Source organism: Myotis davidii, unplaced genomic scaffold (assembly GCF_000327345.1).
Source record: "Myotis davidii unplaced genomic scaffold, ASM32734v1 scaffold93, whole genome shotgun sequence".
In the NCBI taxonomy this organism is placed as follows: domain Eukaryota; kingdom Metazoa; phylum Chordata; class Mammalia; order Chiroptera; family Vespertilionidae; genus Myotis; species Myotis davidii.
Genome location: NW_006292095.1, coordinates 5,987,309 through 6,011,506, shown reverse-complemented (window position 1 = coordinate 6,011,506; position 24,198 = coordinate 5,987,309). Strand labels below are relative to the sequence as shown.

General features: G+C 41.5%; 1 protein-coding gene across 1 annotated transcript in view; it reads left to right on the top strand.

The window, feature by feature from the left end:
* The window catches only part of KCNU1 (potassium calcium-activated channel subfamily U member 1), a 126,972-nt gene that overhangs the window by 97,175 nt on the left and 5,599 nt on the right, over positions 1-24,198 (top strand). The window contains 7 exon segments of the mRNA XM_006765651.1: positions 10-94; positions 3,741-3,965; positions 5,276-5,486; positions 11,853-11,900; positions 15,719-15,858; positions 20,342-20,536; positions 22,215-22,339. Coding sequence (XP_006765714.1) covers positions 10-94; positions 3,741-3,965; positions 5,276-5,486; positions 11,853-11,900; positions 15,719-15,858; positions 20,342-20,536; positions 22,215-22,339 — 1,029 coding nt within the window.

Sequence of the window (24,198 nt, the reverse complement as noted above, 5' to 3'; positions counted from 1 at the left end):
ATTTAGGAGTTTACTCAATGAAGATTCTGACTATCTTGATAGCAGCGGCATGTTTTACTGGTGCAAAGCAACCCATTTGGAAAAGGTGATTCTGGTAGGTGATCTTGCACCAATTCTCAAGTAAAATATAGTTTCTCTTAGGGTGAATTATACCCTTCCAGTAGTTATAAGTACCTGCCTTTTCTCTTTGTAAACTATGAATTTTGGAGGAAAAACACATACTTCACCAGCCAGATGAATGGTTTGCAGGGCTACAGATGTGATATTTGACAAAGACTATATGTATAAAATCCTGGGATTTGAAACTATTAGATTCTTCAGCTACTTCTCCCCTTTAATAGTTTAACTGAGTCAGTTATTCAGAATAATGTTCTCCTAAAACTTCACTGTTTTGCTAGTAAATCTAATTAATTTAAATGCACAAGGAAACTCCTTATTTACAAGAACTCTGCAGTCTTTCCTTTTTATAAAATAACTAGAGGTCCAGTGCACTCTGGGGGTGGTCCCTCAGCCCCAGCTGCACCCTCTCACAGTCGGGGAGTCCTCAGGGGATGTCTGACTGATGGCTTGGGCCTGCTGCCCCCACCCACGGGCCTAAGCCATCAGTCGCACATCCTTAGTGCTGCCACGGAGGCAGGAGAGGCTCCTGCCACTGCCGCTGTGCTCACCAGCCAAGAGCCTGGCTTCTGGCTGAGCAGCGCTCCCCTGTGGGAGCACACTGACCACCAGGCAGCAGCTCCTGCATTGAGCATATGCCCTCTGTTGGTCAGTGCATGTCATAGCAACTAGTCGTTTTGCTGTTCAGTCGGTTTGCATATTAGCCTTTTATTATATAGGATAAACATTTTCCTAATCTATTGGTTTTAAAGTTTGAATTTTCTATAGTAGTTTTTCTTAAAGCTGGCTATATTTATATGTAACACATAAGCCAAGCATGCATCTCCTAGATGCCTGCCCCCTACAACTTGGGTGAATCCTCATAGATATTAGAATCCTGTCTCTGTCCTCTCAAGTTAATGAACTCTGCTCACTGAAATGCCAGCAACTAAAATGTAAAAAGCCTTGTATCCTAGTGCAGGCTCTGAAACCTGCTTTCTGGATCTCCATCTATTCTCATTTTTCAGAATTAGAAACTCAAGTATAATCTCAGTAGTTGGTAAATTTAACTAATAAAAGGGATTTGCTTACATGTTGTATGAACCCTATATAATATTTTCAACTATGATTAATTGACATTTATGCATTTTTTTGCTTTCTGAAAGTAGTTCAGTTTGCTTTTTTCCATTACACACACACACACACACACACACACTCCTTGTCCTAGTGTCCTGACATAATATATCTCAATTTTTGTAAAAGTATGATCAGTCATTTGATCAGAAGCACAAAATTGTTAGAGCTGTCATATCAGCAAGAAGATTATTAGGGTTACTAAAACTCACTATTTTAGCAATTAGGTCTTATTCTAAACCCAGCAAAATAAACACCTTTTGAACAGGCAGCCAAACATGTTTTCAATGGGAGGGAAATTTTTGGAAAGGTTGGGAAGTTGCTTGCAGATGGAGGTATCCAAGAGACCTAGAAACGGAAATAGAAGATGTTTTATCAGAATATACTTATGAAGCATGCAAACAGATTTATTTCTATGATAGCTATCTTCTTTAGGACACTTGGTGTGGAATATAGGTCAGAACACCAACTTGAGTCTTTGATAAATATAGAAGGGCTTCTACTTTAAGAAATTGTTAGGGTTTTGAAACTTGTGACCCTATAGGAGAGATGTCCAGATTGAAAAATCCAGGGAGTCTTTGAGCTAGGTTTAGTTTACAGAAGGGTCAAGTGGAAGTGGTTGCTTTAAGTTACTTTGAACAAATAGTGCATGCTTTCCTTCCCCCAAAAGCCACCAACTTTCTTAACCAGAAGACAGTTTTGTGCCACAGTTTCTTGGGGAAATTGCCTCTCTAGCTGTGCCTATTAATGCACTCTGCCATGTATCTTGTTTCTAATTGTTTAGTTTGACTTAGAAGAGCAATGGTTGAACTATAGACATGTTGCATTAAATACTGTTAGAAGTTTCATTATTCAAGTTAAAACTAATTGGTTTAGCTAGAGATGATTATTTAATAGATTTGGTTAAGATTGATATCACTCTTTAGGAAGACTTTCCAGATTAGTAGCTTGATTTCCCCTCATAGGGGGATTGCTTTTGGAAAGAGAGTATGTCTTATTATATGCTAATTTGACAGATTCTAATTGTTGAGATGTCAGTTGTTACTTATTTATCCTGTTAGATTTCATCAGCCCCTGTTTCATAGAAGCTTGTCATTTAACCCAGCTACGGACTGGCATGAGGGAGAATGGTATAGCTATTTGAAATATTCCGAGTCTTCAAGTGCTCAGGCATGTGAAACACACTAACACATGACATGCTTTTAAATACATTTAACTTGTCCATCATCTTCCAAAAGTCTTCCTCTGAAAATTTAGGAATTCCCCACGATTCACATTTGATCAATAATTATTGAACAACAGTTAATGAGTCGAACACTGTACTTTCAATATATAATTTAGTTTCTACAGCAGGATTAACTTCTATTTATTTTTAAACCACTTAAACTTAAAGTCAGAGAGATTAAGTACTCTGTTCATACTCATACCACTAATGGAAAAACCAAAATACCAAACCAGATCCAGGGCATGCTCAACTTCATCCCACCTCCATGAGAGTAGACCGTGTCTCATTTCCTGAAAGATATCACAGATGAATGCCATTTCTTTTTTAAAAAGTTATACTTATTACTTTTAAAAGTCTCTATGGATGTGAGGAAACTCTTATCTAAGTCTTCATCATGTATATTACTTTATTTTCAAATTAGAGCTATAGGAGAGATATTAATAGCTGGCAATGCCAATAATGGTATGAGACATATTCAAATGTTTGGGATCAAATGGAATTTTTATAGTTCCTAATTTCTTGTGCACTTCCCGTGAGTAATTTTCTCAACTCTGCAAAGAGTCTATTGAATCAGCTCAATTTTTATAAAAACATGATCAATCATTTCATCAAAAGCACAAGATTGTCAGAGCTGCCACATCAACTAGAGACTATTAGGATTGCCGAAACCCATCATGTTAGCAATAGTCTTATTCTAATCTAAGAAAAATTGTTATTACATTTAAATACTAGGTTGAACCATGTAAAATTGCTGATATTCAACCATTCTTGATTCATAAAAAGGGAATTTCTTATGGTTCAAACTAATATGTATTTTTATATGTATGAAAATCCACTGAAAACTGCAAGATGTTGGGCAACTTGATGTAATTTTCAGGGCTCACTGGAAGACATAAATTTAGCAAAGGAATTTGGAATGTTTTAGTTTATCATTGAATCTTATTAAAGCACATACAAGGCTAAACACATATAATGAAAATAAGATATTTTCCCCATTTGATTCAGTGATTTCACATTGAACTGAGGAATGATGCTGCTCTCAGTTTAATTGATGCACTCTAGGCTAATAGAAAACTTAAAAGGGGGAAATAAGAAGGAACGCCACAAAAAGATCAAAGTATACTTGTCCCACCGTGAATAAGTTCCATTTTTTATGAGCTGTTTGCAAAATTCTGTTACCCTTATGAGGTACTCCTGTGGATGGACCTCAAAGGCTTTGGGTGAGGGGATGGAACCCTCTTCGTTGTTTCTAAAAATGACTACATTCTGACATGCTTATGCTTAGAAACGAACTGACAAGTCAAAACTTGAGTTTCGGAACCACATTGTGGCTTGTATCTTTGGAGATGCCCACTCAACACTGATGGGGCTTCAGAATTTTGTAATGCCCTTGAGAGCTAGCAACTATCCTCGGCAGGAGCTGAAGGACATTGTGTTCATCGGGTCTCTGGAATACCTGCAGAGAGAATGGCGATTTCTCCGGAATTTTCCCCAGATTTACGTTTTGCCTGTAAGTATCATATAAGGGCTAGTAAATATTTAGAATGGTAATAAATAGTACTACTACTGCTAGCTTGCAGTCATATGGTGGTACCAGAAACTGTTCTATGCATTTTACATATATTAACTCATTTAACCCTCAAAATACCTCTCTGAGAGAGATTTTTTTTAAAGATATTGACCTTTAGGCAGGGAGAAAGTAATTAACCTGTCCAAGTGGTAGGACTAGGATTTAAATTCAGACATTATGCCACAGAGCCACCATGCTTAATGTTGATAACCATGTTTTATAGTCTTTATATAAATAAGAGTTTCTCTGCATTTCTGAGCCTGATTCTGAGTTAATGGCTAAATCCAAGCTGATAGTGGCCAGTCTTTATGCTCTAACTTTCTCATCCTTTCTGGAGACACATCTTTTCTAGAACATGTAATGCCACATGGTCCCTGATAGATATATGAAAAGGAGGAATTAGATTTACATTTCTGAGAAATAGGTCAGTTATGCATGTGGTATTATGGTTATAATTGTATTTACTCTGAACCCTCATAGGTCTGTATCCTATTATATGCAACTATTTCTTTGGATTTAAAGAAAATACATTATATGTCGCATGAAATGCACCAAAGTATTTGATTTTTATGCAAGAATGCTGGTGATGTTTAAGGAATATTTTTCAAACTTCAAAAATTGTTCTCCCAAGAATTTCATTTGTTGTTTTTTATTAAAGTCACCATAGGTTTCTCCTCACCATCCCCTTAGATTAGTTCAAAGAAAGGAAAAAAGACAATGATCAGAATTCTTCCAATCCAACTAATATTAGAAATTACCAATATTTGAGTCCAAGGTACCTGAAGGTGGGGTCAGATCTATTCCTATTTTTTTCATCAATGAAAAAAAGTAACCATCATTTTGCTAGTTAATCTGGAACTGGCAAGTGGGGTCAGCTACAAGTGAAATTGTGAAGATAGAAATTTGCCTTTTGATCCATAACTTCTCCTTTTTCTGTTTGTTTGTTTGTTTTTCCTTCACTACTGTTTCCCTTCTTCATTTCTCTTCTCCCAATTGAGTCATTTAAATGGATTTAGGCTCCCCACTCTCTACCCTCCTTTGTCTCATCCCGATTAAGATATTAATGATTGGTAAGGCTAAATATGTCATATACCAGGTAATGTGTCAGATACTTGTCTTAAAACCAAGTCGTTGGAAGCTGAAGAGTTGTTGGCTCAAAAATTATCACCCAGAAAGATCCACAACTGTGAGCCATGATATAAAATCTGTCCATCTGAGTGGTTCATCCTCTGCCCCATTTCTCTCATTAGGGCTCTGCACTCTATACTGCAGACCTCCATGCAGTCAACATAGAGGAATGTTCCATGTGTGCTGTCTTATCCTCCCCACCCATGGCATCTCCCCAGACTTTAGTAGACTCACAGATCATCATGGCCACCCTCAACATAGGATCACTGCGGATAAGCTGCTCTGCCCCGACACCCTCAGAGGCAGGTAAGAACAACGCCCTGACAAGAAGAGGTTAGGGAGATGGAATAAGGAAAGAGCATTAACTTCTCTCTGAAGTGCTTTAACCATGGGGAGGAAGAGTGGACAATTTAGTCCTTGGGAATCCTAAGTCAACTGAAAAATGATACCCATCTTCTACATGGAATGCATGTAGCACTTTTCCCATTTTAAGTAAGATCACAGAATTGCAAGTACTAACATTATTACTAATCAAATATCAGAGAAGATAGAACTTGGCATATTATTATAATGAATAGTAAGAATTATTATCATCAATGAAATTCTCATTGGATCTTGTAGATGTTCTAGTTATTATTTTTAGTTTCACGGTGGAGAGAATGAAGTATAATTCTCTTTTGCTCTTTGAGATGCTTTCAATACATGAATTTTAGAATATTATCTCTAAGGTGAGATCTCTTCCAACTTCTGTAGAATAAAAATGTCACAATCCAACTTCAAAGTGGAATGAGATGGTGAGAAGAGAAGATCTCTCCAGGATGGGAATTAGGTCTTTTCCTCCTTTGTGTTCCTCTCAGTACCTAGCACAGTTGTGGTCACTTAGGAGATGCTTAACACACTTATTGAATTGAAGCAAATGAGCCAGTGAACTGGACTCTTGAGTAGTTTCCACACATTTTTTGTGCCCAAGATATGCTTGACATAAGTTCCCACTACAAAATTGTGGTTTTCCTCCCTGTTTCCCCGTCCCAACCCCCAGAAAAAGCTTATATATTAGTCTATTTCTAAAAATTGACTACTGCCACTGAACCTAATATGAAAGCCCTCTTACTGAAAAATTTTCTGTATCTAAAGCAGATTTTCAATTCAAGTAAATCATGATTGGAGTTCTCTGGATCCAGCATTTCCCTTAGGGGTGTCAAGCCTCTGTGTCAAGGTTGGGTACTCGTCCTCTGGACTCATAGCTGCCAACTATAGCTCTTCCACTTTTCATAGAACTTGGAGAGGTCAGGCATCTAAAGCATCATGAGGCTTTCATAATTACGTATGTGAATAAAAATCTTCATGAGTCAAACTGGGAATCCAAAAGAACTCTGTCTGACTCCTAGGCACTGTTGCTAGGTGGGAAAATATAACATACTTAGGGCAAAGGAATAAACAAGTAATCTAGTCTAATCTTCTCTAGGTGAACTAAGTTAGCTGTGTGACACACCCTCACTAAGCAACCAAACTCCACTCAGGTCTCAGGGTTTTGGGTTCTTTTGCAAAGAAGAGTGAAAAGCAAAGCACTTCATAATGTCAACGTACACTGAAAATCAGGACTAAGGAAGTGTGAGCCATACCTCTGCTAAGGAAATCTGAAGATCCATAAAATGCTGCTGTGTGCTGCACATAAATCCTTAGCTCAGCCATTAGGGTCACTTAGATTTACCCAATATTTGTGTGTGGTATGGGTGTGAGTATGGTGTGGGGAGGGCTGTGGAAGGTGAATGTGTAGGAAGTGTGAGTATATGCATGTGTGGGTGCCTGTGTGCATCATCTTGCAACATTCTATAATTGGGCAGAGAAGTGTTCATTTTAAGGGCAGTATCATCAATATACAAATGAAACTGCCTACTCAATGAAAGCATGGGATAAACTGAACATCATAAGCCACCTAATTAATCATCTGGGTGACTTGTCCTTCTTATTATTTTTTTAATTTTACATCCTATATAAGCTAGAAAGATATAAGCCTATAATTTCAAGTCTGATTTCCTTTTTATCTAGTGATTTTCATCCTCTCACTAACCCAACAAAAATATTTTGATTCTGTATGATGTGTCTAACCTAGTACAGTCTAGAAGGTTGCCCTTGAAGCAGCAACTTGCTGGATTGGTAGAAGGAGGTAGAGGAGAGGGATAAGGGACTGGAAAGGAGGAAGAGAAAATAAAGGAACATCAAAGCACAAGGGTGGGCAACAGTAGATTTACAATTGTGAGTATGCAGAACACAGTTTGTCTCTGTATTATTATTTATTAACCATTGTATTAGTTAGTTGTATAACAAGTATCAACCTACTTTTGCCTACCCCTTACTTGTTCCATCATGAAACATGGATAGGTTCTTCCCCAAAGATAAAAGGGAAAGTTTAGAGAAAAATTATTCTGTAGGCCTAGTACCATTTCTTTAATGGGTGTCATACATACTTGTATGATGGGGAAATATAACTGCAGGAAGCTCTACTGGGCTACCTAACAGAAGTCATCTAATCTGCTTATCTGGTGCTATAGCATCAGTCAAGTCACATTCTGAGCATGTGTAAATAGCAAAGGACCACTACTCAGAAACCTCACCAATTACTCTAGCATTATAGGAATCTACCTGAAGTTTATATATAGGCATCCCAATCCACAGAGAAGCCTGGTAATATCTGCTTGCACCATAAGAGGTAGAAATGGGACCACCCACCTCTCTGAGAGTCGACAGTGTAAAGCAGCGGTTCTCAACCTGTGGGTCGCTACCCCTTTAGGGGTCAAACAACCCTTTTACTTGGGTCGCCTAAGACCATCAGAAAACACATATATAATTACATATTGTTTTTGTGATTAATCACTATTCTTTAATTATGTTCAATTTGTAACAGTGAAATTGGGGGTCACCACAACATGAGGAACTGTATTAAAGGGTCGCGGCATTAGGAAGGTTGAGAACCACTGGTGTAAAGGATTTTGAAATTCTGTAAGGAGGCAGAAAATGTCTCCCCAGCAGATCATCAACATAAGACGAGTTGATGGGCAGTTTTCTTTCTCTTTCTCTAGGACTGTGGTTCTCAACAAGGGGCAGTTTTGCCCCCCCCCCCCCCCCCCCCCCGGCAGTCATCTGACAATGTCTGTAGACAGTTTTGTTTTGTCACAACTTGGAGAAATGCTATTGGCATCTAGTGGGTTGAGGTCAGAGATGCTGCTGAACATCCTACAATGCACATGATGACCTTACATGACAAATACCTTTTTGGCTCAAAATCTCAATAGTAATGAGATCTGAAATTTCACCCTAGTATATCTGATGAGCCTTTTCTGGGGTCAGTGGTCCTTTCTCCATCTTCACAATCATGATAAACTTGTACATGAAGCCCATCTAGGACCACAGTGCTACCCCATGCAGTGATTCTCCCAGGGATGTTGAGGGTGTGGGGACAGCAGAGGGCAGAATCTTGGAAGGATTAGTAAGAATACCGGGCCTCCTGGCCATCTCCATGGAAAGCTGTAGGTTTTCCAGTGATGCTCTAATTGCTGCCCTGTCACATCACAAGAAGAACAGGTTGGCAAACCTAGGTACTGAACTAAATAATCTGTGGCATAATCTAAACATATAATGGTAATTAAGTCTGACAACTTAATATGCTACTGAAATTTAAATGTACTGTAGTAATCTACAATTAAGCACTCTTTTGTAATAGTAGCCTGCCAGCCAGGAAGATTTCAGGTATAATGCTGTGTATTATGAGCTCCCGGAAATATTGACATTGGTACAATGCACCCAGGCTATGATCTGACACATATTCCAATTAACCATTGCTCCACAAGAGGAAATGGAGCTAAGGTGGTTGCTGTCCTTCAGATGGTGTCAAAAGCAGACACTCAGCCAACCCAACATGAACACATCTGTATCCAATAAGGACACTTAACTTCGAAAGTCAAGAGGATCCAAACCCTTTTCTAGAGGGAACTGGAATCAGAAAGTGGGGTTCAAAGGAAGACTGCCCCTTTGAGGGAAACTGGCCTCAATATTTTACTGGACATGTCAGCCAAACCCTGAATATTTTATTAGGGCTACAAAGTGGCCCTTAAAAGGACCTAGGCTTTGAAGTTGGTGCCGATTGGGGTATGAAAAACCATCCATCATTTACAGGTCATTTAACCTTGGGCAAGCTATGTAAACCCTGAGTCGGTTTCTTCAAATGTGATCTAACTATATTGATTCACAGATTTGTTGTGAGCCTGGTATAATTCTTATCTCCTTATAGCTTGTACTGCTCACAGCAGCCAGAGGGACCTTTTACAGGTATTTATCAGATCATGTCAGTTCCTTGCTTAAAACCCCATAGTGATAACCCATGGCAATTATAGGAAAATAGGGTCTTGCAGGCCTGAAGGGAGTTTGAATTTTCTCCCACTTCATTCTGTCTGTACTGGCTCTTTCCTGCCTCAGGTCCCTTTTCCCATTACCTCTGCCTGGATGGCTTTTTCTCATCTCTCAGGACTCCATTCCAAGTAAGAGAAGCCTCTCTTCAAACCCCATCTAAAATCATCTCTGCCACTCAATCACTAGCCCCCTCAGTTGTGTTTTGTTTTTGTTTTCACAGTATGTATCACTACTTGAAAATACATATTTTGTATTTGCAACACGTGGCATGTAACTGGGGCAGGGATTCCACAGTCCTAGGTGCAATAGATACTCTTAAAATCTGTAGAAGGAAAAATGGAAAGGAGGGTAAGGAACACCCAGCAAATAAAGCATCTGAACAGTCTGAGAATAAGGCAGAATCTCAGTTCCCCCAGGACTTCCTGTCATGGAAATCCCAGAGGTATTTGTTTTTTTAAGAAAAACAGTTTAAGGTGTTCAGATTCATCACAACTAAGATTCACTGGTGAATTAGGACATCTGAGCTCTAGCTATCGATGTTAACCTTGCTTTTTTGAGATTTATAACATAAGTTTCAGGTGTACAACATCATTTGATATCCATGCTCACCACCAAAAGTCCGTTTCTGTTTCTCACCATCTATTTTACCCCTTTTACCCATCTCACACTTCCCCTACTGGTGACCACCAATCTGTTGTCTGTGTCTGAGAGTTTATTTTGGTTTTATTTGTCCATTTGTTTCTCTGTTGTTGTTGTTTTTAGATTTTTCTGTTTTAGATTCTACATATGAGTAGAATCATATGATTTGTGTCCTTTTCCATCTGACTTATTTCACTTAGCAAAATATCCTCCGGTCCAACCTTCCTCCTAAACAGCTGTGTGAACCATGTTAGCCCTCGGGGCTTCCATTTCCTCACCTGCATTCCCAAGGTCACCACCAATGCTGACTGTACCCAAGTGTGTTGGGCTCTTCCTGTGCAGCTTCAGTTTTTACCCCAAATCCTCCTTGTAGCATGACTCGGAATTTCAGTGGCTATTAGAAACATATTCACCTCTACTTTCAATTAACAAGAAGTGGCCATTTTACTGAGTATTTCCTGGGGGAGGTGGAACAGGTGGTAAATACTGCAGAATATAGCTTTTTTTTCTGACAGAAATCTCCCCTTGGGTTTTCTCTTTTCCCCTGTCCCATCACCCCCCTTTTATCTGCCCCTCAGGCTGTCTTACCTAACCTGATCACTTCATTTCACATCTCACTCTCCCCACCTATCACTTCCCTGGCTCAGTAAACAGAGGACCTCCAAATATTTCACCTTCTTCCTAGGAAGCAGGGGATTTTAATTAAAAGCAGAGTTTTAACTTTCACAGTATTTTTGCATTCTCAGAAAAGTTACAAAAGGTAGCCAACAGTTTTAAAACATAACTTCTGATGAGATAATTGTGTGCTTATTTTTTAAACTGGTCCCCAGCTTCCTTTTTCTTTCTTTACTTTTTTTTAGTTTAGTTTAACTTGGGGACCAAAACGCTAGTGTTGAAACTCTTCATAGTCCACTGCCTGATAAGGCTGTTTGGGGCCAGTGCTGTGCATCGGCTCTTTCAGAGTCAGGGCTCACAGAGGAAAACGAAGGGACTCACCTCCTGATCCAGGAGGGAAATCTGTCTGTAAACTGAACACAAAGGGCAAAGATGACAAGTGGCAACCCAACCCCAGTCTTTAAGGAATTCCCAAGGCATTCTAGGCTGCAAGAGGCCAACCAGAGACAGGAGGCAGCCAGTTCTGCTGAAGAAAGAAAGAAGATGTGAATAGTGTCTGGACCCAGAGAAGCTCTCAAAGAGGCAGTAGACCAGCAGCCGAAACCACTTGCAGTGTTACCAAGTGCACGCACAGAGCAGCACTGCCTGCGTATTCATACTTTCCTAGCAGTCCTACAAGCAAATGCATGTGGTTAAAGGTACAGCCTGTCTGAGCCATTACCCACACTGTGGAGAACAATCATATTTTACTTACGTTATCAATAAGCAAATACTGGTAAAGCTCACTTACACACACACACACACACACACACACACACACACAGGTCCCAAAACTAGATGCCAAGGACGCCCAAATATTCTATTTCTCTAAATATAGAAAAGGATTTGGGATTTGGGATTTAGGCCTGAGTGGACTTTGCGAAGCACTAAGTTGCAGAGTATCTTTCTCCATCCCTGTTGTGTTTTTTGCATTTATCAATCTCTTTTGTTTTCTGTTGTCCTCTGTATCTACAGATGAAGTTTCACACTGCCTCAGAGAATCTGGGAAGTCATGTTGCCGAAGAATCCCCATCCTCACTGAATTGAGTAAGTCCTGTTTCAAGGAAAATACAAGGGAGAAACCTATTTGATCCAGAATTGATGTCCCAGTGTTCTTTTTAAAATCTACAGTCCAAGGACTGAAGAAGCAGAATGGGGCCCAAGAGTATTAAGTGTTTGATGGGACATTACACTGGCCTTTTTTTTTTCTGGGTTGGTGACATGACCCCGCAGAGCCTGCTGCATTTGGGTATCAGGATGCAGGAATACCATCTGCGTTTCCCATTCCCAGTTCCCAGGAGAGGGAGACCAGCAGCTGGCTCACTCTTATTCAGAAGGAATCTCCCATGGGAGGGACATGAATTTGAAGACTGACAAAAGGGATCTTTCTATACCAACCTATCTACCTGCCTGGGACTTTAAGTCAGTCACCTTCCTTTACTATAGTGATACCAGGGCCAGCACTAGGAGGTACCAAGATGCAGACTAAAAGGTGACGTTCACTCTCAGAGTCCTTCAATTTTGTGTCCCTTGTGTCATCTTAACTCCAGTCCTGAGTGGTGGTCTTCTAAAAAGGGAATACTAGGTGCAGAAATATCAGAATAAGCTGTTATCTCTCACCAACACCTTATGGAAAATGCACATTAGGAAATGTTCCTGGATGTGAGGACCCCTGGAAGCAGAAAGCAGGGTAGGGAAGGTGCCCTTGTACTTTGGGGCAGGAGGGGTTGGGAGGCACTAGGGCAGTGGTTCTCAACCTTCTGGCCCTTTAAATATAGTTCCTCATGTTGTGACCCAACCATAAAATTATTTTCGTTGCTACTTCATAACTGTAATGTTGCTACTGTTACGAATCGTAATGTAAATATCTGATATGCAGGATGGTCTTAGGTGACCCCTGTGAAAGGGTTGTTCGACTGCCAAAGGGGTCGTGACCCACAGGTCGAGAACCACTGCACTAGGGGATTAATACTGGTAATAACTGATGAGAGAAGGGCGAGATGCCAAAGAGGGGAACAGTGTCTTTCACACATATTAGACCAACTCAAAGGCAATTCATTAGCTGGTCCTGGGCATGCGATTTGACTGGATTCTATTGTATAGCAACATCCTTAATGAGACTTACACCAAACTGGATAAACAAACCTCTTGGTCCCAGGAAGGAAGCAGGGGACATAGAGAGGAATCATAGGCGACACCACCATGTGACCTGGGAGTGACAGTGCAGCAGAAGGGAAATAGTCCATTCACAGTGAATCCTGGAGCAGCAGCTCTTCAAATTCAGCTCTCTCACTTTTTAAAAATCTATGTTTTTGTTGATTTTAGGGAGAGGAAAGGAGAGGGAAAGCTCAACATCCATTGCTTGCCTACTGTATGCCACCTGCTGGGGGTTGAGCCTACAACCCAGATATTATGTGCCTGAGTAGGAATCAAACCAGGAACCTCTTGGTCCATGGGACTATGCTCAACCACTGAGCCATACCAGCCAGGCAGGATCTCAACTTTCTTGAGCCTGACTGGCACCAGCCAGCCTATTTGTTTAAGCCAGTGGTCGGCAAACTGCGGCTCTCGAGCCACATGTGGCTCTTAGGCCCCTGGAGTGTGGCTCTTCCACAAAATACCCTTCAGGTGCGCATGTACAGTGTGATTGAAACTTTGTGGCCCATGTGCAGAAGTCGGTATTTTGTGGAAGAGCCACACTCAAAGGGCCAAAGAGCCGCATGTGGCTTGTGAGCCACAGTTTGCCGACCACTGGTAAGCTGTTAGCTCCAGGTTTTTATTTTATTTTATTTTTATTTTTTAAATCCTCACATAAGGATATTTTTCCATTGACTTTTAGAGAATGAAAGGCAGAGACAGAGGGAGAGAGAGAAACATTGACATGAAAGAGATACATCAATTGGTTGCCTCCTGCATGGGCTTTACCAAGCCTGTGAATCCAGCCTGCAACTCAGGTATGTGCCCTTGACCAGAATCAAACCTACAGGCTGACATTCTATCCACTGAGTCAAACCAGCTAGGGCTTAATTTTATTTTTCTACCCTTTTGAACCATCTCTAACCCTGAGGTGCAGCCACACTAAGGATACTGATTAGAAGACTACAATGTAAATTAGAGTGGCTGGGAGGGAACCCGACAGGTGCTCACTGGCCCAGAGTGCATCTGGTCACTCCCGAGGGACTTGCAGCTTTGTTCAACTGAAGACTTTCTGGCACCAGGCGGCCCTTGTCAGATTAGCTTAACAAATCACCTGCCAGCTCACTGTTTTTTGTTCTTTGGCCGTCTGGAGAGGGTCACAGTGACATGGGAGCCACAGATCCGACTGCCAGCACTTAGATACAGAATGTACAGTGGCCTGCAGGAAAATGCCTGGGAAAGCTGAGGCCCTGGGTTTAGCATGACACAGCAGGATTTGGACAAGGACTCCTGGGATGGGGTGTGTGTGTGTGTGTGTGTGTGTGTGTGTGTGTGTGTGTGTTGAAGGTTGGCAATGCAAGAAGAGGAAATTGTGTGTGCTTAGGAATTGTGTGTTGGCACTAGTCAGACCTTGCTCTTTTATAAAACTATATCGTTCTTCAAAGAAAATGATTCACTAATATTAGCAGTATATCACTTCTCCCAAACTTACTAAGGAGTATTTTAAAGAATTAGGGAACAATCCAGTCTCAGGAATGTATTTTGAGTGGTATGCCCAGTAGATTTGTGTTGATCTGTTTATCACTGATGAGAGCTGGGAAAGGTCTAAGAGAGTTTAAGCTACTTTCAAACTAACAAGTTAACCTGCCACAGTTTCATAGATGCTGGCAGAAGACACAAAACCACTGAGTCAGAGACACAAAATAGTTACTCAGAATGACAGCAGTAGCCTCAACAATTTTGTGCTGGTTATCCATTCTCACCAGGTGACATGAAAAGAGCCAAGTGATACCTGTACCACCTTTATAAGAGAGGAACTGAACTCTTTCATAATGAACACTGAGCATGCCTTCTCTTTACTCTGGTGGGAGACATCATCTCTATCTTTCAATGCTATTCTCAGCGCAAACATTTTTAAAGCAGTAGACTTAGAACAAAGGCCTTCGGTGCCTCTGCTGGCACTCTAGCAAGGACCTGTTCTATTACTTCAGAGGCTGATCACTGGGGTCTGAGGCCCAGCCCCTGGCCAGAAAAGATATGCTAATGGGTAACATGGCTACTGCTGCACTGGCCTCAATTAGGATATTTTTTCTGAGCCCTTGCTACTCAAAGTGTAATGCATGGATCAGCAGGAATAGCAGCAGTAGCATTTGGAAGCTTGTTGGACATGTAGACTCTCAGGCCCCATCCTAGAATCACTGAATCAGAATCTGTATTGTAACAAGATCCCCAGGTGATTAATATGTGCATTAAATTTTGACAGGCACTGCTTTAACTCATTCTGGACCCAGATAATCTAGGAACCCAAGTAAACACCAAGCCTCCTGCAGCATAGAATTGTGACAAGGAATACAACTGGAGTGGCCATATGCTCCTAGTTATGCCTAGTGAGACTGCCCCCTTTTACTTCTAAAGTGTCCTAGTTTGAAAGATAAATTATATGAGGGTGACAGTCTGGACACTTGCCTGGAGAAAATGAGCCTGAGGTACAAGGATATACCCTTAATGATGAAGGTGCCCAAGAGGGATTCATATCTTTAAGGGATGAAGAAGATGCTGGGAAAGAAAACATGTCCTGAAGTAGGGGCAGGTCCCACATTGATGCCAAAGCAGGCATCGGACCCTTTCATCAAATGGTCACACCTTGGTCTGCATATATTCTTAAGGCAATTCCTGTATTCTTAAACTTGTCTGCCTGTCTTTCACTATTTGCCTCTTTTGCCTTGCAGAAAATCCTTCCAACATCCACTTTATTGAACAGCTTGGTGGAATGGAAGGGCACCTCCCAGGAACAAGCCTGCATCTCAGCACCTCCTTTTCCACGGGCTCAGTCTTTTCTGGCAGCTTCTTGGATTCCCTCCTGGCCACAGTAAGTGCAGCTAAGCTGAAGAGCCCCCAGGGCCAAGTCCCTGGCCCAGAAGAGAGTGGATGCTTAGGGCCTGGGTAGATGAGGATAATGTCTCACAATTCTAAAGTCTCTTTGACTTTTCAAAAATGCTTGTTCACATATAGTATTTCATCTTTTCTCACAACCACCCGGCAAAGACAGCAAAATCTTTACATTTCCAAGATTAAAAACGCAAGAGCGGGAACACTGAATACCAGGGGGAATGAGTGGGTCTGCAGTGTGTCTGCCTTTCAGCTTCCAGTGCCTCGGCCCTTTGGTGTCAGAGCTAAAGAGATGCTGTTTTCTCTTCTCTTTAAAATATCCCCAATGCTCATGTGGAAACCATCCATAAAGGGGTTCGGAGTTCAAGGCAAAGCTTTGGCCTTTGGTGGTGTGAGTCTTGTTCAGAGCTAAGTCAGATCTCCCTCTCCACTACCCTTCCCTTGGAGTGGATTTTGGACTACATGGTTGCTCTTCAGCTCTCAGCACCTCTTTAGCCACCAAGCAGATCTGTTGCATCTATTCCAGGATTTCCATAGTAGAATGAATCTATTGTGCAAATATGTATTGAATAGCTACTCTAGGACACTGCTCTAGGTTCTGGGGACCAGCAGTGATTAAACACGCTGGAGTCTCTTCCGGTGTGGAGCTAATAAATCCTTGATGAAGTATGGCTCAACAAGACAAGCACACAATACTATTTAGAGCTCCAGCCCCAAGTCTCTGGCCATGATGAGCTGAACTAGACCTTTGAAAATATTCAGAGAACCCTGTCCATACTTGCCTGCCTTCCCCCTGGACCTGGTACTGCTGGCTCAACTTGGCCTTCTAAGATGACTTCCTGTCATTCAGCCACATAGAAAGAAAGAACCCAAAGGTCAGGCCTGTGCCTCCAATTCCATCGTGTCTGCTCTTCTGAGGACCTTTTGATCTTGGTCAGACTCCTGACTTTATACCTGCTTGGTAGCCTCAAAGAGGAAGAGAAAATTTATGCTCTTGCATTAGAAACAGTTGGGGTCACTGTGGTAGCTCCAGATATATTCTCCAACACCCCATTTTGTTCTCCATAGATATCAGAGCATCTCCTTGCAGAGAGTGTGGGAGAAAGGCAAAGATCTGGATCTCCCCTTAAGTGAGGATGACAATTAAGGGACCAAAGTCTGTCATTCCTTCTAGCACAGCAGTCGCCAACTGGTGGTCCGTGGTGACACGCAAACTCATTTTTTTGGTTGATTTTTCTTTGTTAAATGGCATTTAAATATATAAATAAATATCAAAAATATAAGTCTTTGTTTTACTATGGTTGAAAATATCAAAAAATTTCTATATGTGACACAGCACCAGAGTTAAGTTAGGGTTTTTCAAAATGCTGACACGCCGAGCTCAAAAGGTTCGCCATCACTGTCCTAGAGCCTGTGACACCAGGATAACCCTGGAATTTACTCCTTTCTTTAATCAGTGGGGAATTATTCTAACAGCATTATTTGATCACTCTACACTATGGTCACTTGTTCTTAAATGGATTGTGGCTCAACCTGGATTTACATCCTCTGCTCCCTTCTGGATCTCAGGTAGCCAGTTAACAAGCAGACTTCTGGGTGTGAGCCAGATGGAACAGAGGAGAAATGTGAGGAGACCATCACTCCAGGGATGCCTTTAGTCTGGATGTTAGGGTGGAGGAGGCATTTAAAGTCATCTTTTAATCTGAAAAATACTAGAAGTGTTTTTTTTTTCTTGACGAATTTATATAGGTTTTATTTCCTAGGTCACCTTGTCCCAATAGCCTCTTCATTTTTACTAAAAATACTTGTATATTTGTTAAAATTCAACTGCCAATTGCAGTCAATATTCTAACAGTTTTTGGACAATGTCTGGTTCAATGCATTCCTGAGGGTGTGAATGTTAAGGAGACACAGTCCATCCTCTAAAAGGGCACATAATTTAGGAAAGTGTTGCCCAGTATTGGAGGACCACCAGTGTCAGAACCACCAAATGTGCCCTTTAATTCTGATTCCCATATCTTGTCCATAAACTCTGATCCAGTAGAGCTGGGATCCCAGAAATCTGCACTCATGAATATCCCTCCAGTTGATCCAGATACATGAGAACCAATGTTGAAGACAACAGGATTTAGTAACGTGTGCTGTATAGTTCATTTAATCCTGCAGACAGTGCTCAAAGGTGGGTATTATTATGTCAGCTTTAAAGATTATCTGACTGTTGCTGAGAAAGAACACATGAATTGTCTGAAGGTATTCAGTTAGGACGTGCCAGTGCAAGATTCAAACGCAGGTGTGTTTCAGACAAACTACTAATATAAAATAAAGAAGAATGAAATAGAATGAAAGCCAGTGGCCATGGGACCACAAAGGAAGGGTAACTTTATTCTGGTGAGGAGGCCAGCATGGATTTTGCCAAGCTGATGAGAAGTGAACCAGCTGTTCCAAAGCAGAAGCATGATGGAGTAAAAGTACAGCATGTGCAACTACAAATGGACAATTAGCATGTCCTGGAGCTCCTTCAGATGTTGGCCCTGGAGCGTCCGTGATGGAGGAGATGAGCTTGGTTTTGCAGCAGGGAACTGACTCTGAAGTTTAGAGGAGATGAATAGCATGATCTGATTTATTTCTAGAAAACCTCTCTGTCTGGAAGCTTTTTGCACAGTAGATTTCAAATGAGAAGAAAAACAAGGAAAGTCAATAAAGTGGTCTATATTATAACCCAGGCTTTAGGAGATAAGTTCCTGAGTTTGGGAGTAGATAAAGTGAATAGTAAAATTTCTAGAATAATAACAATTGATGTCATCCCTAGAATTTATAATGAAAACAAAATTATTGAACTTTATATAGGTAATATATAAGCATGTAAATTCTCATTTCTACTGGGGTAAAAGTCTGATAAAACAAATGGTAGATAATTTAAAATATATATTCAATAGACCTAGAAACCTAATGGGTAATATATTATACTGCTATTTGCATTTATGATAATGCCTGGTCTACACTGAATTAGGTAAGAATCCTTTGAAAAAGAAGTTTCAGAAAATGGGTAGGGTTATTCAGCCTCAAGGTACTTTCAGAATAAGAAGTTGGCATACATGTCTTCCTTTGGTTTTACTTCGATGCCAAAGATTTTCAAATTCCATTCATTTATTCAGTAGTTACAATCTGCACAGTATTACATGGCAGCTGTGGGAGATCTAAATAGTGATAAGACCTGTATTCAAGTAGGTCACAATCAAAAGGAATATAAGTAAATTCACAGCCAAAGGATTTAGGTATGGATGACAATATCAGTAGTCCCCTAAAGAAAAATCTATAGAAGTCCTATTGAATATCTTATATAGTAAAAGCCTAATATGCTAAGTGACCGGTCATCCCGCAGCCATTCAACCAATCAAAGTGTAATATGCTAATGATATGCTAAGGCCACTCAACTGCTTGTTATGACAAACACTGACCACCAGGGGGCAGACAGTCAACTGGTCGACTAGTCACTATGGTATGCACTGACCACCAGGGGCCAAAGAGTCAACCTGTCCACCAGTGTCTATATCATGGACTGACCACCAGGGGGGCAGATGCTCCAAGCGCTAGGTTAGCTTACTGCTGGGGTCTGGCTTATTAGGCCTGAGTGAGATGGGCCGGACACGCCCTGGAGTCCTCCTGGAGTCCCTCCCTGGCTGGTCAACTTCCAGCATCCCTCCCCAGCCCTGATTGTGCACCGGTGGGATCCCTTGGCCTGGCCTGCATCCTCTCACGATCCAGGACCCCTCAGGGGATGTCTGAGAGCTGGTTTCAGCCTGACGGCAGAACAACCAATCAATTGATGTGCACTGACCACCAGGGGACAGATGCTCAACACAGGAGCTTCCCCTTGGTGGTCAGTGTGCTCCCACAGGGGGAGCACTGCTCAGCCAGAAGCTGGGCTCATGGCTGACAAGCGCAGAAGTGGTGACAGAAGCTTCTCCTGCCTCCACGGCAGTGCTAAGGATATCTGACTGATGGCTTAGGGAGTGGGCCTAAGCTGGCAGTTGGACATCCCCCAATGGCTCCCAGACTGTGAGAGGGCACAGGCCGGGTTGAGGGAACCCCCCCACTCCCCAGTGCACAAATTTCGTGTACCAGGCCTCTAGTTTTAAATGTATGTAGATGATTATTAGGGTATCTGTGGCCTGTCATTTTTGGGAGAGGAGATATACTTGGTGTCAGTATAATTACCCATTTCTTTCTTCATTATAGTGTAACCCCCAAGAGAGCAGGAACAGGAACTAGGTCAGTGTTATTTTCTCTGCACGTTGCCTAGCCCAGCATCCTATCCACACTGCCAGCTTTTAGTTAATTTTAATAATGGTAATGAGAGACACTGCTTTGTACCATTGGATCTATTTCGTCAAGACTATACAAATCCACTGTTTAAGAGCTGGCTCTTTTGACTTAACACATGGCCTGTCCTTGCTTTCCAGGCCTTCTACAATTATCATGTCTTGGAGCTCCTTCACATGCTGGTGACAGGAGGGATAAGCTCCCACATGGAACAACATTTGGATAAGGAAATGGTATGCGGGTCTTCTAACAGCTGCTCTTCGTTGTTGTCCAGAAGGAAGCGCTGTAAGCTGGGGCTTCTGTCCTTAAACCAAACCATTTTGTCGGATATTAACGTGAGTTTCCTGCTTCTTTTTGTCTCTGAATTTATGAAAGTGGTCTAGGCTACTTGGGTCCGTAGATAGCTTATAGCACAGAAATAATAACAATAACAACAACAAATTAATACAACTCATATTCAAAGAGTATTGTACAATTTTCAGTGCATTTTCACCCGTGTCATATTTGTTTCAACAATGCCAGGAGGTGGGTAAAGCAGTTGTTATTATCCCCATCTCCCAGATAAAAAAAATCCAAGTCTTCAGGAAGCATCAGAGAGGTCCAATAACTTGTACTTTGACAAGGGTATCAATAATAATTGTAACAGCTAATATTTACTAAGCATTCCTCCTGTGTCTGACTGCTTTTGTCCCCCAACTTAATCTGTCTGAGGATTTGCATGGTAAACATTGTTACTAGTCCCACTGCATAGATCAAAAAGCTAAGGGACAGGGAAACAAATGCTCACCTGAGACCATTGTCTACCAGTGACAAGCAGGGGTGCCTCTAGGCAACCTGACCCAGCTCTTCCCCCTCTCCCTCTACCTGAAACACTAAAGAAATCTGATCAGGTCAGTGGAAATCAGAAAACTGATTGGGCTAGCCAGCAGAAAAGGCTTGAGTTTTGTTAGCCCACTGGCCTGGTGAACAGTAGGCTGGGAGCAGATAACCTTTCTGGCGGACTCCAGTGGAGCACCTGGCATTTGGGGCTCAGAGTCAAGTGCAGCCTGGGAGTGAGTAATCTATTGATCAGTGCGGTGCTTTTGGATTTAGTTTGCATTGACACTGAATTCAGCTCTGCAGTGTAACTGTGGGGCAGGCCTTCATAAAGACACGTCTTTTGTTGGTTCAGAAGACATCAGCAGAATCCCCTTCACAAGAGGCAGTCTCTTCCAAGCCTCTGTGCCTGATATGTCTCAACAGATATGGGCTCTGTGCATCTGACTTCCAGGTGCAAACAACATTCCAGAGTTTCTTCAATAGAGTCCAGTCCTTTGTCCTCTTGTGGTCCTGGGTTCCTCACCAAAGGTTGACTTGTGAGTGATTAAATGCCCAGGACAACAGGCACTGGCAATTTCGTCAGTATCAGAGGTGACCGTGGACTGGTCAACACATGTCTTTCTTTCTCCACTTAGGTCTTGCCCTCACCTTGACCTTTGCTCTGGGGAGAACTGAAAGACTGCTCTCTTTTTTTACTTCACTGAACCCATTAGCTGCTGCTTTTGAGCCTGCTATGCACTTGCAGAGCCTTTGTTGGCTGTACCCTGAGAGCAGTGTCAAGAGCAGTGCTTGGAGCTATAATCTGTTGTAGAGTGGGATAAGAAGATCACTCCCTGGAGGTCATTTAACACCCTATTTGTGTGCCCTGAAAATGGAATGTTCCAACCTGTTGTTCATTGTTACTTCCTAATGGTTACCAAAATCACAGTGGTACTAAAGAGGAGCATAAGGACTTGCCACACCACACCAGACACTCTTGAAAGACCAGAGTGATAAACACAATCACTGGGATTAGATGCTCAAAACTAATTATTAGCTTCACTTCCGAGCCACTTGATGCTGCCACCATATAGATGTTAGGAGTGATGTCCAGGTCTTCCAAACCCTACAAGTAAAGGCAAATGACACTCCAGTAGGGCTTGTCATTGCTTCATTAAAGTGCCAATAGACATGTTTTTTCTCTTCTCTCCCCAGCCAAAAAAGACCTTTGGGCAAGTTTTCTGTGGCTTGTTGAATAATTTTGGAATCCTATGCCTTGGCCTGTACCGCCTGATAGATGACAAGGAGCACAATCCGGAGCACAAAAGGGGAGTATGCTAGTTTGGAAAGTGCTAGCTGCACATCCAAGCATAAACGCCAAAGCTGCTTTATTCAATGTGAAAGAGAGGTCCAGAATTCAGAATACCACAGTTGCAAAGAAGGGTGCAAGGAAGTAGATTATGATGGTGTAGGAATAAGGAAGAATGCATGTAAATGACATGAATAAATCCTGGTAATTATGATCTAATATAAGCCATGTCACAATGGCATCTCTGTCCCTAGTGAAAACTGAAATGTAGACCCAGATTTTGAATCCGGTTATTTTTTCTGTGTTTTTGTTTTGTTTTGTTTTGTAACTTAACCCATCCTTGACTATGTAATTTTTTAAAGCTAAATGCCACTATTCACATTGGAAAGATTTACTTATTTTATGCTGGATTCTTCAGGTAAATATTTACTGAGTGCCTCATTTCCAGCCACTGTGCTTCGTACATATTAATTATGGAAATTATATATTCAAATTTAAGGTTAAGGAAAGATCAATCTGACAACAATGGGGAAGATACAGGAAATGTACATAGAAGACAGGAGGAGAAAAGAGAGTATACAACAGTATACAACAACACAGTAATGTAGGTCAGATCTAAGATTCACACAGTGGGAATGGATAGGAGTTCATAGAGGAGGAAAAATTAAAAATATTAGAGTGGAAATAGATTGATAGAAACTCGTTCAGGAAGAAGGGGAAAGCAGCCAAAAATGGAGTAGTATTGAATTGAAGGAAAGATTATCTCTCTGTTCATAGGAGAAAAGAAGGAAAAGAATGGATGCCAAGCAAATTTAGCTATAGATGATGTGGTGTACTTAAGGGGATCTTTAATGTAACACTAGGGTTTCTCAGTAAAGTACAGGGATAGCCATTGCTGAGAGGAAAGATAGAGGAGGAAGTATTACCGGGAGTGGAGAAATAGGTAAGAGTTTAGATTAACTATGAGAGGAATGGTAGGAGAGGTTTACTGTGGATCTGTAGAAGCAATTGTAGACTGTAATGTGAAAGGACAAAGGATTATCAGTCTTGATGAAGTTAAAGGGTAGATGTACTCAGCATGGGATGAGAGTGAAAGAGTGATAGGAAGTTACTGTCGGACAGTAATATATTGAAGCATAAGATTTTAGAGGTGAGACATGTCAGGATATTATAATATCCAATGTGTGTCCAGGAAAGTGTGCTTTGGAGATAAAGATCACGTGTAGTGCAAGTCAAAGAAATATGACTGTATGTTGGATTTGTAAACCACATAGACACTAGAGGTGTGTGAGATGATGGAGACACTAGAGCTTGAGGTGTCCCAAGTGCCAAAGGCCTAAATCAAAATGTAGGACTATATATGACACTGGTGAATCAAGACAGAGGGTGATAGGACTGTAGAGCCATAACCACAAAGATGGTGAGGGGGCAGTGATGTTCTGGAAGCAGCACTGGGGAGAATGAATAATGTGTAAATCTCTTTCTCTCTCTCTCTCTCGCTCTCTCTCTCTCTCTCTCTCTCTCTCTGTCTGTCTCTCTCTCCCTTCCAGCCCTCCCTCTCTCTGCCTGAACTCCATCCCCTCCCCTGACACCTCTGGCAAACCTGTGGCACATGGTAATTGGGAGAATATGGTATCCATACCTGAGAGAACCTCAGGGAAGGAAATGAGATTTCTGTTTTATAGGGAGTATGTGATTATAGTTGGCCTTGTTTAGGATATTATAGAGGTTACAGGGGATTCAGTGGAAAAGATAAAAGTGGGAAGATTATTGAGTAAAAGAAAGTCAACCTTGAATTGAGATTGGTGTTTGGGAAAGGAGAGGTGATCACCTGGGGTGGCAATGAAGACACACAGGATGAAAGTCATGAAAGGTTATCCTGGCTCGGCA